The sequence below is a fragment of the Bison bison genome, unplaced genomic scaffold (genome assembly GCF_000754665.1).
Source record: "Bison bison bison isolate TAMUID 2011002044 unplaced genomic scaffold, Bison_UMD1.0 scf7180017864343, whole genome shotgun sequence".
Classification (NCBI taxonomy): Eukaryota; Metazoa; Chordata; class Mammalia; order Artiodactyla; family Bovidae; genus Bison; species Bison bison.
The window spans coordinates 4263350-4278779 of record NW_011494915.1 but is presented as its reverse complement, the minus strand read 5'-3'; the positions used below and the strand labels follow the sequence as shown (position 1 = coordinate 4278779).

Below are 15430 nucleotides of genomic sequence, written 5' to 3'. Positions count from 1 at the left end.
ACAAATATCGTGGGAGCATTGGGGGAGAAAGGACTCAATCGAGACTTAATTAACAGGAACCCCAGTTTGTGGGAGGTGAGAAATCACACTTTGCTGCCCGCAAACACTTTGACCAAGGTGAGCTGGAGGGATCTCCCAGTTCCCAATTTTAATAGCACTGCAGCAAAAGACACAGAAACGCATCCACACGGACCCCTGGGCACACACACTCCCCCTGTCTCTTCCTCACCCGGACGGGCACTCACACACACACACACACACACACACACACACACGCACGCACACCAGGCAGCAATCGCAGAATCAACTCACAGGATCTCCAAGTCACGCAGCGCTCGGAAGGCTCCATCTTCAATGCAGCTGATGTGGTTGTTGTCCAGTTGCCTGTGGAAAAGCAAGGGGAGAGCATGAAGGGCTGAGCGGGGGCCGTGTGTGAGCCGGCCGGGCGTCCCCGGTCCCCGAGCACCGGCCCCTCCACCCTCGCGGCTCTGCTCGCCCGCCAGGAGCTCGTGCAGAGCCAGCCTGTCTGCCACGCTGCTGTCTCTCCTCTCTGACTGTCTGAGGGAACTACACAGACGAGCGCACCAAAGGCTGTCAGGTCTCAGTAAATATTAATTGCGCATTTTTTTTTTAGGCAGAAGGGAGTAATTTCATTACATTAGGGCATCCAATCCATTACGAGCTCTTACCGTCATGTCACTGAAACAATTTCATTAAGCTAAAGGCCTGTAAATCATTGGAGGTCACTGCTCTGCCCTCGGTGACCTCCCAGAATGCTTTCTTCCCCCTCGCTCCCTCTCCCTGTCTCCCTTTTACTGGAAGTTGCAGTCTTCCGCTCTGACACAGTGCTAAATCTTTAGGCTTTATCTGCCCAAGAGCAGTGAGGGTGTATGGGGAATATACCAATTCCAAATTAGACTCAACTAATCTAATTTTATAGTCTTTTTATTATTCTAAGCACCAAATGTCTGTGGTGGTTTGATGCCTCTGTGCTTTGTTATGGGGCCCATCTGGTAGGTCATTCTATTGAAGCAGCCTCTGACTAAATACAGATTCCCTCAAACTGCATCAAGCATCATCGACATTAAAGAAACTCATTGATGGAAGCGTTCCTGATGGGGGGAAAAAAGGACTATCGTTATCGCTTTAAAGATGTACCACTTAAATTTAAATTGGGGAGAATTAAATGCACCTATTTGGGGACTTTTTTTCTTATTTCCCTTTCCATCTTTTGAGCCTGAAAGCCCTGTCTTTTAAAAAGACGCCTTGACTAATATACATTCCAGTTGGGGACTAAGGTTATTCTAGTTGAGCGATAACAAATAGATACTGCTATCTCAAATCAAAATATGCCTGATGTGTAAGTCAGGAGATTGATCATGACCACACCTCAACTTAAATATCATCTATTATATATATTAAAAAACTCATTTAATTAAAAACTATTTTATACAGAAAATAGTGATTATCACCATACTGTCTTAAATTTTGTGTGTGGAACACACCACAGTCTTTGGAGGAGGAGGAGCAGTAGAAAGAAGTCTAGCTGTGGTGACAAATTCTTGTCTAGACTCCTATTTCTTTCTTTTGTCTCAGACAGAATCAGTCCTCTCAGGTGGAGGGTTCTCTGGCTGCTGGAATTTACACCTGAAACTTGAGCTTGTCTTGCGCCAAGACAACTCTCTGCAGAAGATATGTCAGAGCTGCGTTTGGTAGCCCTCTTGGAGTTTTTATATTCTGCTGAAGGAAGGTGGAATTACAATTATAATCCTGTTATCATTGGAAAAAAATATATAGATGTAGGATTGCATAAATGCACATGAATGAAATATGTACAATCAAAGTGATGGAGTGCATCAGAGCAGATGGGCTCTGCTGCGGTCCCATGGGGAATTGAGTCATCTCAAAAGACGCTCAGGATACAACACACTAAGCATTTAGAATGAAAGAAGCAGCAAGAAATGGGGGTCTCAAGAAGCAGAACCACTCCGTAAGTTGATGAATTCCACATCTAGCCTTCAAAGTCCTTGCTGATGCCAACTCATGCGTTATCTCTGAGTAGTTCCTGCTACCCCAGGTTCTTCCCGAGCCTTTCTTAACCAGAGTTTAGAGAGTGGCCTTTTTGTAGATTTCCCGTAAGTGTTGGAGCCACTGATTCCCCGCAGAAGTTCTATTAAGGCAGTCTAGTACTACTGTCCAGCTTCTAGATTTATCATCTGTTTAAAAGGGTCGATGAATCAACAATTTCTGCCCTGCTACAAGGCCACCAAACCTTACCAAGCAGAAATGCAGTGGAGTTGGCATTTGGCTCCCAGAAATTGTTCAATGAACGTGCTGAATTCGGCAAAAACGGGACCATCCACCTAAGTAGAAAAGTCTCTAAATCATCACATTGGGAAGTCTGGGGTAGTGCAGAGAGATGGCCATTTGTGGTGCACCTGCTTTTGTATAGGCATGTTAGAGAGGTCCTGGCTATTAGAATATTGTTTATTTGCTGGATTTTGGAAGCGTTTTCTATTCCTTTTCTTTACGAGAGTGCCAGAAACCAACCAGAATACTCTAAATGTACAGCATTTTACATGGAAAGAATGCAACGTTCCGGGGAGGAAAAAACTCATAGAAAGGAGAAAAAAAGAGAAGTGGTTGAATGAAATGAGAAAGGGTAGAGGGAAAGGATATGTGCAAAAGATTTTAAAAATCCACTACTCAAGTCTCCCATCAGGGTTCTGCCGCTCAGGATACAGAGCAGTGGCGACCAAGAGTTGCTGAGAGGGTCCTGCTCATTTCAAGGCTAAAAGCAGAGATGTCTAGTACGCTATCAATTACGTGCTGTTTAAATAGTTTTCAGTGGGTGGCACAAGTCGACACCTTGTTGTGTATTAGTAATGGGTAAAACTGAACTTTAATATAAGCATCTCTGTGGGTATATTTTATAGAGTGTCTTGGAAGCCATGAAATGTATCAAAATTTAAAATATTTATGCTGAAATGTGCTTTTCTAGAAGACATTTATTATAATCTAGATTGTCTCCTTTCATTCTAGTCACAGATAAACAGTATCCCCGCTTTGGTAGTAAAGAGTTCTTCCCAAGATGTATTGTTCATTTTGAAAGTCTACGGAGTAAATGCCTGAGAGGGTCTTGTCAGGCAAATGTAAACCCGAGTTATTCACTTCCCAACAATCACATCTGCATGGCACTGAGCCTCAGAGTGTTCATGATACGCTCGTTAATTATCTGCAATCAATTCTTATATTTCCTGCAAATAAGCTAGATCCGTAAAACAAAGTAAATACACACTCGGTCCCGACAAGGTGTCATTTTCTTTCTAAATTACATCTCAGACACATACAACTTAGTCCTGAAGCACAGAAGGGAGGTGAAATAAACGCAAATGTGGCATCTTTCTGTGGGTATTGGGAGAGAAGTGAAATTAGGCACACAGAGACCTTCCAGAGCTAAGGATAAAACATCTGACTTAGCAGTTTGCCTCCAGGGGTGGACAGAGGCTGCCGACTTGTGTTCTAAGCTTTCTGGTCAAAGGTCCATATCGCGCCTTTGAAGACTCATTCAAAGGTCCTCTAAGGACAAATCAGAAAGCCAAGCACCCCCTCCACACTCTGTTTACTCAAGAATCAGGTGCAAAAGGAACTCCGGGAATGGGAGCACTGAGAACCTGGCCGTCTGAAAGCACCTGGCGGCTCTCTTTCTAGTCTGCCTCGGCAGTGAGAGGTGTGTCTGGCCCCGCTACGGACCCTGACTGCCTGCCGCACAAAATAACCGACCCCAGTGCCCAGCCTAGTGCCAGGGGCTTCACAGCTGTCGCCTATGGTTGTAGGATGAGTCCTTCCAGCGCCACTGTGGCAGGGCTGAGCTCAAAAATATGTGGACGGAAGCTCTAAGCCATAAGCCGCGTGGTTCTGGCTGCGGCCCTGTGGCCCCATCACTAATGACAATGGAGCGGTCCTTCAGGAGCACAGGGTGAGAGGTGGCCTTTCTGCCTCACACATTTCCACTAGCGAGCGTCTGGGGAGTCTGCTTGGAGTGAAGGGAGATTTCCACAGGCGCAGAGTGAGGCTGAGGGGCAGGAAGGCAGTGGGTGGAGGCGGCTCTCACTGTCCTCTGCTTTATACAGAATACTTAATGTGATTTACACTCCCCCACCTGTGAATCAGGCAAGAAGCCCCCAAACATTCATGATATTAAATTAACTGCTCTAATTTCCCTGGGCAGCTCCGATTTCGGCAAATAATGTGAGTTGCTAACATGATACCAAAGTCTGTTTAGAAAGGAATCCTCAGACAAGAACTAAAGGCAGACACCCCAAGAGGAGCTTTTTGACTACTGTATTTTTATACTCTGAGAATATAAACAAGTCAGAAAGGAAAGTCAGCATGAGTGAGGACTTAATCTCCACAAACAGCAGACAGGGAGAGTGGGCTTTTCACTCTTTCCATTTGTAAGCATAGTATTATCACAATTCATCTCTTTCGATTGCAATTTCAAATTTCATAATTGAAGCAGGATGGAAAATATTTTTGTGGCTCAAAAATGAAAAGAAGCATATCTAAATCCTTTTAAAAGGGTTTTAAAAAAACTGATTACAATTTTGAACCATCTACCGATCTCTCAACCACCACCATCACACAACAAGAAATGAAAGAAAATTTCATGATTTCAATGATACATTTGAGACTCTGTGAGGAATACCTTGAAAGTAGAAATCTCCAGAAACAGGTTTTTGGAGAGCTGGAAGAAAAGAATTCCCAACTAGTTATCTAGATGCAGTGTCTACACCCTATACTCCAGAGTACACCTACCCAGATGTTCACCTCTCATCCAGATGTTCTGGGGACCCAGCATCTCAGCCCGGGGACGGTTAAACTTCGTCTCAGGGCACTGCCAGTCTGGGCCTCAAATCCAGCTGCAGTGCCTTGCTCTAGGACTGCAGCTAGAGTTGCTGCAGTCCTTCTGATGCTAAATGGGAAAAGTAGCTGAAGTTTAGCACCCTCTGCAGTTAAACAGTTTGGTAATTTCCAAGCAAAACTATCTACATGAAATGTGTGAAATAAAGAAATGGAAGGACTTCTGCACAAAATTTGCAAGGGAAGCCTAATAAGAAATTCCAAGCAAGTCTGTGGTCTCGGAATCCAGCTAATGAACTTATAGTTAAAGATCCTGTTAGAACAACTGAGTATTATTAGATGTTCACACTGTATTAGGGACTGGGATAGAGAATGAAGTGTGAGATACCCTTTGAAAGTATCTGGAAGGTTACCTGCGGTGCTTACATTTCAACTATCTTAAAATGTATAAGAGAATTCTAAAAACTATAGATGTGCTCCAATATATACATATTCAAAGTGTATTTCTACACCAAGGAGAAATAGAATTTTGCAACTATGAAAAGAAAATAAAAGAAAAACCCTGGGGAAACCCCTGTTTTCTTAAAACAATCCAGAAGACAAAACACGAAGTAGCTTTGACTGGCTCTTCTTTTTCTCCCCAGCATTCAATTGTCCTTTAAGAAGAAAACAAGAAATCTAGTGGCATTTCTGAAGGTTGTTTTATATGACAGTTTAACATTCTAAAAAAATCATTATTGAAAAACATAGAAGTATTTGTCTTCTGCTGGTAGGGTCTTCAAAAGAAAAAAAATAAAGCTCAAGGTTATTTTAACTGGCAAAAGGAAAAAAATTGCGTTCAAAAGAAATGCAGACACTTCATATAATTGAACACTGGTCACACTCTGTAGGCAAATCGAACACTTGATCCAAGCCACAGTCTGCTAATGAATTGTCACTGTCTCTCATCATTAAGGAGCTACTGTAATTCTGCATTAAAACAACATTTCAAATGAGCAAAAGGAGGTTTATCTATTATTTTGCACATTTTGTACACTTGTCCACCAGACCCAAGAATACATGCATATAGATTTGTTTACTGATCTATGAATTATTTATGTATCCACAGAGATTCCTATATATAGAACTGACAACTTTATGCCTATTTCTCCTACATAATAATTACATGTACTGTCTCCCTATTGTATACATATAAATGCAAAAGTATATTATAAAACAGGTAAAGTAAGTGGTATTGACTTCTGAAATTCAATGTGCCTGCATCCGTCATACTTACAGAGTAATTTAGATAATTAGGTGATTGTCAGCATTCCCAAACCTCAATCAACCAAACCCACTTTGCAAAGGACACAGTCTTAGGTTAATTAAGCTCTCTGATCAGAACATTCTGCCTAGAATGTAGTTAAAAACTGAAGCATGAATCTGTTTTGCCAAGTAGCGTTATGCATACTTTGCCACATGGCTAGCATAATACCTTTTATTTAGTATATATCATATTGCTGTTTGACATATGCAACTTCTCAGCAGGAAAATAACTGCATCCACTCCAGTAGATGCTCCCGAACTCAAGCTCTGCAATAATGCCAACCCAGATGATGGATTAGCACCAAAGCAGCATGCCAGACCTTGGAGAATAAAGGCGTGTTTTACACATCGCTGGGAAATATCAATAACTCCACTTCTGTGTTTACACAGTTTCTGGTTTGTTGGGGATTTGGCAAATGAACTTGTGCAGAAAAATGCAGGGGTGAGGGTGGTTAGAAATCCCTGCAAATTAATTTAGCAGGAAGGATGGTTGTCAGGAAGACGCTGAGCTCTCGTTTATTTTGGACAAGTTTCAGAAACAGATTTCTGGCTTTTCTAGATAAATAAAACAATAACAAAAACCACGCAGATAAAGGGCAAATCAAACGAACACACCCCCTATTCATAATGAGAGAACTTCTTTTCTTTCTAAGCAACTTTTAGACCAAGGGACAGAGGAAGTTTGGCTATTGTTGTAAAATGAGCTCTCTTGTTTTGAGGCCTGCTTCACATCCAGCCTTTCTTCTGTCAACCTGATGTGAAGACTAAAGCTCTTTAGAGCTAGGATGTGCAACTTAAACACGTTTGCCCGGAACTTCCCTGTTTAAGTATGGAGACTTCTGAGACTGCTCTAGGAAACTCTTCTGTCCCAGGCGCTGTATTAAACCTCTGGTGCTGACTCTGTTGGAAACATTTATTCTCAGCACCAGTTTACTTAAATCTTATAATGTCTGTTGTTTCACAAACTCAGCTTTCAGTTACATCAACTCTAAAAGGCTCCTTACTGCAGCTATTGTAAAACGGGCTGCTCCTTTAAACACTCCTGCAACTAGGCTAATGGGAGCCCTCAAAGTGGCTGATACATTCTAATGTGATTCTTAACTTTGCTCATCAGGAATTATTGATAAAATTTCTTTGTAAGAAGCATCCTTGCTGATGTCATGAATACTCAGAGGCCAAACAAATAAAAGGCTATCTCCATAGTGATGGGGGCAGGTTTGTGGTTTCCTTAGTTACACTCTTGAGTGATAACCATCTGGGGTTCCTCCCTGGCAGAGGGGAAAGGGAGTTAGAACCTGGAAAGATGAAATATGCTTTTGTTAACAGGCCTGAGAGTTATCTCCCACATCTCTGTGTTTGACTTTTTTTAAAATCAAACCAGTACAAACTGTAGTGAGTTTAAAAATTTTTTTCATCCTTGTGGGGGTTTTGGAAATTTTCCCTTTGGACTCTGGAGAGAAACTATTTCAGCCGTGAGAATATGACCTGTATGCGCAGCCAGAGCAGAGAATTTCTTCTTAGCCCGAAGCGGCTGCGGGCTTCAGAGCCCAGACAGGATGCTGGTTTTCATTCAAATACAGGAATCCTAAGCAACACTCCTCTGGGCTGAAGTTGAGCATCTCTTGGCCCCCATCACAGGAGGGCAGGGGTGGCTTCCTAAGACTTCAGAAAGATCTTGGTTTCCCTTTAAAAAAATCACATGGATCTCTCATGTAGAAATTTAAAAAACTTTCTTGAATTCATTCACCTTTCCAACCCATATTAACTACTAACTTCTGGGAACTCTCAATATTTGCTATGTGTCTTTTTCATAAAATGGAAGACTAGGGCTCTTGTAAATTTCTGGCATGTGAATAAGGAGAGTCACATCAGCCCCCGGGGACCTTGAGTCTCAAGGTTTTGGGTTTGCTTGGGACTTGCTACTCCTTTCTTCTGTCCTGTTTCTCCCTCTTGGAATGGGACCCTCTGTCCTCTACCTGTCCCACCATTGTGTTTTGGAAGCAGATATATATGTGATTTCACAGGTTCACAGCTTTTGCCTCAGAATGACCCAATAGCTCGAGTCCCACCCATATCTGATTTAGGTGATATTTAGAGGAGACTTTAGACCCCAGTTCGATTCCTGGGTTGGGAAGATCCACTAGAGAAGGGATAGGCTCCCCACTCCAGTATTCTTGGGCTCCCCTGGTGGCTCAGCTGTTAAAGAATCCACCTGCAATGAGGGAAACCTGGGTTCGATCCCTGGGTTGGGAAGATCCCCTGGAGAAGGGCAAGGTTACTCCAGTATTCTGGCCTGGAGAATTCCATGGACTGTATCATTCATGGGGTCACAAAGAGTTGGACACAATTGAATGACTTTCACTGGACTTCAGACTTTTAAGTTGAGGCTGGACTGAGTGTGGATCTACTGGGATGGAATGAATGTATTTAGCATGTGAGAAGGATGTGAATTTGGGGGGATCAGGGGCAGAATACTATAGACTGAATGTGTCCTTCCACCAAATTCATATATTGAGGCTTATCCCCCAAAGAGACTAGGAGGAGGGACCTTTGAGAGGTGATTAGGACATGAAGGCAGAACTCTCATGGATGGGATAAACGTCTTTATAAAAGAAGCCCTAGAAAGCTTCCTTGCCCCTTGCATTGTGTGACCGTATACCAAATAGACAGCTATTTAGGAAGCAGGACCCCAGCACACACAGAATCTGCTGGCACCTTGATCTGGGACTTACCAGCCTGCAGAACCGTGAGAAACACATGTCTACTATTTATAAGCCACCCAGTTTATGACATTTTTGTTACAGGAGCCTGAACAGACTATGCACCGTCCATGCACCCAAGTCTCAACTTCCTCTTCTGTGAAATGGAGATAACATTTAACCTGAAAGGAAATTTCCAGTATGAAAATGATGAAATGTATGCACTCTGAAAATGTGGCCTTGCTTAATTTTCTTTGCTTTGAAATAAATAATATTAAATATAAGAATTTGACTCACATAATCTCTAAAGGCTCTTTCAGCTCTGAAGATGTGCAGCCTGAGGTCAATTTCTTATGAGATTTTTAAAGAAAAAGTTCCTGCTCATCTTACTCAGATCCTGCTGTGATTTAAGCTTATCTCTTTATCCCTTCTTCCATCCCAGACCAAAGAATCTATTATTGAGATATTCAATATATTCTTTCTGGACTGAGGGCAGCAGTTCAGACTCACATGCTCTTTGTACTTCTCCAGCTGATATGAGATTGAAATACAAGAAGCCATCAAAACCCTGCATGGAAGACAACACAAAATTTTCTCTCACCAGGACAATGATATCCATATGTACAGCTCCCATAGGCATGAACCACTAAGGAGGGTAATTACAAAATTTAACCTAATTTTTTTGTGGCCATTTGTAGTTAATAAACAATCAACTAACGTCTGGAGCACCTAAACTAGTGAAATCCATACCATCATCTATGGGGTATGATTTCTTCATCTTAATATTCCTTAATCTGTACACAAATGTTGAACAACTCCCTGTGGCCTATGCTGTAAACTGTTACAACAACAATCCAACCACAATAATTGTTGCACAGAGTACATATTCACATTTATTAGGCATTAAGTATTGGGCTGAGCATCTTCAATATGTTCATTAAGTTGGGTCTTACAACATTAGTACTCCAATTTTACAGAAAAGGCAACTAAGGATGAGTTCCAGCTCTCAGCTTGGCTTTGAATCCAGATCAGTCCATTGCCCACAGTGACTGCAGGCGATGCTGCTTTTTTTGTACACGGCCCAAACTTCTTAGCATGGCACTGCCCACCTCATCTCTGCACCAGAGAAGAGTGCCACACACTCACTCATGCTTGTCCTTTCCCTCTCCTCTGGGAAATCCCTTCCCCTCCATCAAGGCCCCCCTCAAAGCTCACATCCTCTATGAAACTTTCCTGTGCAAACTCAGCCAAAATGAACCACCCTCTCCAAAACCTCCATTAAATCGCTTATTTCACATCAGTAGAACTAGCTGCAAACACAGAAGGAAATCAAGGTTCAGAGAGGTTATGTAGCATTTTCAAGGCCACTCAGTGAATGCATTGAAGAATCAGGTTCATACCTGTCTCCCTGCCTGGGAGGTTTCATCCTACTGGTATGCTGCCTCTCTCTGACTTTTGGTGTGGAGGGACAGGGAGCCTGTTATGACTTAACTCACTCATCTTTGCATAGAAAGAGGCTGGTGAGAAATGTCAAGGTTGGTCTCAGCATGTCACTGGGTCCCAGTTGCTTTCACTGGCTTGCAAGCATTCTGACCCAGAAGATGGGAGGTGAGGGCAGTACAGTCCCCTCACCTCCCCTGTGTGTGTCTGAATTAGATTACCTGGGAGTCCCAGGCCAATCGACTTTTTAGCAGCATTGGGGAAAGCAGGCTGATTTTAGCTCCAGTTTCTGGGAATAATGGGGAGGGACCTCCACCCTAAGGAGACTGCTACCATTCCAGGTCACCTACTGAGATGGATGGGCAGCCTCCTGACCAGGCTGGCAGTTTAGAGCTTCTCGAGCAGGGGCAAGGCACATCCAGAGAAATAGCTCTTCTTGCTCCAGGCAAGTGGCCAATTACACAGATTTTAATCAGTCTTTCCAGGGCCTGACCTTCCCCAGTGTGACGCAGGTCTGTCTTCTAAAGGTATATATGCCACAGGTTCTGAAAGAACTAGGTAGCCCTCAGCAGGTCGTGTACTCGGATGTACGGGGTCAGTGGCCATTAGCGAGGCGTCACTCAAAGGTATCTTTGTGGCAGCAGAAGCCAATTAAAATGTGTCTTGTAAGCTCAGTGTAAGGGGATATCAAGGTCTGTGTAATTAACTGTTGAAAAAAGGGGCATCAAAACTCAGCAACATGGGCAATGCTGATAACTACGTTCAATTCAGCAAATGCACAGAACTGAAATACTCTAGGAAAAGGCCAGCTTCTTTTTCTAAACTAGGACTTGTAATGAATAATGGATGCCTGGATTCACTGGCAACAGGACAGCAGGGGCAGGATCTGTCTTGCTCACAACTGCACCTTCTTCACAGCACCTGGCACATAGGAAGTACCTGGTGTAAAACCCTAGGGGGTCACAATGAGGTACTGCTTTACACCCACTAGGATAACTAGACTCCAAAAAGATGGAAAGCAAGTGCTGGCAAGGATGTGGAGAAATGGGGACCCTCCTACATGGCTGGAGGGAATGTAAAATGGTACAGCCACTCTAAAAGACAGTTTGATGGTTTCTCAAAAGTTTGAACATAGAATTACCCAATGATCCGGCAACTCTACTCTGAGGGATATATTTAAAAGAACAGAAAACAGTGTTCAAACAAAAATTTGTACACAAATGTGCATCAGTTCAGTTCAGTTCAGTTCAGTCACTCAGTCGTGATCGACTCTTTGCGACCCCATGAATTGCAGCATGCCAGGCCTCCCTGTCCATCACCAACTCCCGGAGTTCACTCAGACTCACGTCTATCGAGTCAGTGATGTCATCCAGCCATCTCATTCTCTGTCGTCCCCTTCTCCTCCTGCCCCCAATCCCTCCCAGCATCAGTAGTCTTTTGCAATGAGTCAACTCTTTGCATGAGGTGGCCAAAGTACTGGAGTTTCAGCTTTAGCATCATTCCTTGCAAAGAAATCCCAGGGCTGATCTCCTTCATGTTCACAGGACTATTTATAATAGCCCAAAGGCAGAAACAATTCAAACACAGCCAATGGATGAATGAAGAAACAAACTGTGGTACATCCATACAATGGAATATTATTCAGTTGTTAAAAAGGAATGAATCCCCATCACACTACAACATGATGAACCTTGAAAACAAACGGTCAGACAAAAAAGGACCCATGTTGTATGACTCCATTTATGTGAAATATCCAGAACCTATAATCTACAGAAACAGCAAACGGATTAACAGCTGCTGGAGACTGGGGGTGAGGGAGGGATGGGAGGGGCTGCTTAATGGGCACAGGGTGTCCTCTGGGGGGATAAGAACGCTGTAGGTCAAAATGATGGCTGTGCAACACTGTGGGCGTACTAAATGCCGCTGAACTGCATACTCTAAGATGGTGAAGTCTATGTTATATGAATTTCACTTTTAAAAAAATTAAAAAGAGGAGCTTTCTGAGGGCATCCCATTGCGAGAGCAATTCCCCTGTAACAACATCACAGGAAAAGGCAGGGAAACCTAGGACCAGGTCTTACATTGGGCACAATCAGGCAGGAAACCCAATTCGGCTTGATGTGGAAAAAACGTATCTTGGCATTTGTAGAGCAATGAGAAAGATGGAAAGAAACAAGGGGGGTGGGTGGTTGGGGAATTATTTGCAGCAAATTTTAAAACTCTCTCCTGGCTGGCTTTGGGCACACTACCAGTCACTCTACACTTAGGAAAAAATAAAATTGGTTTAAGCAAGAGAATGAGGATCCTAAACTTGATGGAAAGGGCCAAAATCACCTTCTCTATTCTCAAGGCAAATATAAAATGCTGGGGGATTAGCCACTATTTTGTATTTTCCACACCACTGCTCTCTCCTCTCCGTGGGTAGCCAGCATAGATAACTCGGTAGATTGTGTCTGCATTTCAGAAGCCGAGTTCCTCACTTTGTTTTCACCCTGCTTGGGACTGGTTCTCTGGGTTCCCTCTCTGAGAAGGCTGGAAAAGAGGCCTTGGGCTTTCCTTCGAGGCAGAGACAATAGCGCCTCTCACTAGAAACCCTTCCCTGGCTGGGCGTCTGGTCTGTGTGGGCTGTGGGAGCCCTCAGGCGAGGTTTGTGGGCAGAGTAAGGATGGAGGCCAGCTGACAAAGGTGAGTCATCTTCCTGCCTGCTGGGCTCCGAATTCCCACAGGACTCTGCGCAGCCACACTGCTCTCACTGAGCTGGATAAATCCAAAAAAATTTGGATTAGAAAGAAGAGGCCAGAAAAACAAAAGAGAGAAAGAGCCAGAAGCCAGAGGGGTCCTTGTGAGATGGTTCCCACCTGGGTACTTAGGTGAAAGCCAGGTTAACCAACAAGCATCCATGTCCAGAGCCACTGTTTCTGACTTTCTGTTGTGGCTACTTTAGTTTAGCTGGCCATACCCAGCCTGATGGCTCAGCAGGTAAAGAGTCTGCCTGCAACGCAGGAGACACAGGTTCGATCCCTGGGTCAGAAGAGCCCCTGGAGTAGGAAATGGCAACCCTCTCCAGTATTCTTGCCTGGAAATCCCATGGACAGAGGACCCTGGTGGTTTACAGTCCACGGGGTTGCAGAGTTGTACACAACTGAGTGACTAAACACACACACACACACACACACACACACAGCCTCAAAGAGGTTTCCAATTCCTCTCCTGATTCCAGGAAAAAGAAATGAGGACATGCTCCCACTTCAGAACTAAGGATAAGAAACACCACACTGGGTGGGGTGGGGGGAGGCACACTGGTTCTCTTTTTCTCATTTGCCAGTAGTACAGTTTTATCTAAGACACTGTGGTTTAATGGGGAAAATAAAAACAATTTGCTTGGGAAGCAGAAGACAAGGATCTCTGACCTTGCTGAGTCGTGGTCTAACTTCTGTAGGCTAAAATTTCCCTGTCAGTCAAAGACATAAAATAGATGATTTCTATGCGCACCTCATAAGCAGACATTCAGGGCTGCAGAATATTATTCCAGCCTCTGGATCCTCACATGAGGACTTCCTTATTTTGTTGTTATACTATCCAAGGAGTGAGATTTGATTTTAATGCAGTATGTCAAGAATGCAAATATGAGTTTCTTCTTGTCTGGAACAGTTAAAGACAGGAAACTTTCAAAGCACTAGAGATCTGAACAGTAGGTTGGGGGAAAAATACAAAAATGAATGAAACGTGCTATCAACTTCTTCCAAACTGCTCATGGGACCCCACCAAGCTCAGACGCCCTCACTAGTGCCTATGGGGTAGAGATTTGTGGAGCACATTGCAGATAAGACAAGTCCAGCTCTCTCAGGCTTCTGGATGCTTCTGGGGTTAGCAATAAGGGGTTAGGCTCCTTTTGCTTCATCTCCTTGAAGTGTACCCTTTTAGAAACAGTATTTCTTCCCATTAGTCACAGAGGTGATTTTTGTTGTTGTTTTTAAAACTTTTTTTTTTTAAATGTAGACCATTTTTAAGGTCTTTATTCAATTTTGTTACAATATTATTTCTGTTTTATGTTTTGGTTTTTTGGCTGCGAGACAGGTGGGATCTTAGGTCCCCAACCAAGGGCTGAACCCACTGCACCCCTGCATTGGAAGGTCAAATCTTAACTTCTGGATCACCAGGGAAGTCCCAGAAATGACTTTTGAAAAGCACTGAATAATTTTTCAGTGGCATCAGAAAATGAAGGCTAGTCACCCACATCTCACAGGGGGCCGACACAATGTGGAACACAGCCTCTGAACGCAGAAGGGAGAAAACCACCCTGGGGTGATACCCTCAAGTTGAGTAGATTTATGGAGAAGCTGCTGGGAGGAGCCAGGGCAGAGAACGAGCCTTCTAGGGTTTTCCCAGGATTTGTCAGTAAAGTACATTAACAATGGGAATCCTTACCCCCAGAAACAAACTTGGGATTGGCACTGCTCTTTCTGGCAAGTTCACTCTATTTTTATATCCTAGACTGAGCAACTTCACTTTCCCTTTTCATTTTCATGCATTGGAGAAGGAAATGGCAACCCACTCCAGTATTCTTGCCTGGAGAATCCCAGGGACAGAGGAGCCTAGTGGGCTGCGTCTGTGGGGTCGCACAGAGTCGGACACGACTGAAGCGGCAGCTAAATGTTAGTTCCCTCACAGCCCTTGAAATTTCAAGCGCTATTTTTCCAGCCTCTCGCACTCTCCCTGCGGAGCATGCTCCTCTCCGTGCATGAAGTCCCCGGAAGCAGCCCGTCACGCATCGGGCGCCCAGAGCGCTGAGCTCCCGCATCTGCCGCTGTCCTCGGAGCCCGAGCCCGGCAGGCACAAACGCAGCAGCCTGCGTCTCCCTATGTCGCCTAAGTTCTTCCATTCTTTTTGTTTTCCCCTTAAGAAATTCGTTTTCAAATTCACCATCCCAGGTTCCAACTTCCCATCCTGGGTTCTGAACATCCTGTCCCAGGCACCCACATCCTCAGCAGAGGACACAGCACATTTTCACCCCAGTACTCTGGTTCCTTTACCCCCGGCCAGACTGGATTCAGGGGTTCGAGATTCATTTGTGAACTGTAGAACGGGGGTGCCCCCTGCCACAAACGAGTCTCCTCTAGACA

The 15430-nt window shown here is 44.0% G+C and overlaps 1 protein-coding gene across 1 annotated transcript in view; it reads right to left on the bottom strand.

Annotated features, from left to right (window-relative positions):
* SLIT3 (slit homolog 3 (Drosophila)) overlaps window positions 1-15430 on the bottom strand; it is a 928626-nt gene that overhangs the window by 195922 nt on the left and 717274 nt on the right. Inside the window, exon 7 of the mRNA XM_010854582.1 lies at window positions 313-384. Within this exon, the coding sequence (XP_010852884.1) occupies window positions 313-384 (72 nt within the window). The remainder of the gene's footprint in view (window positions 1-312; window positions 385-15430) is intronic.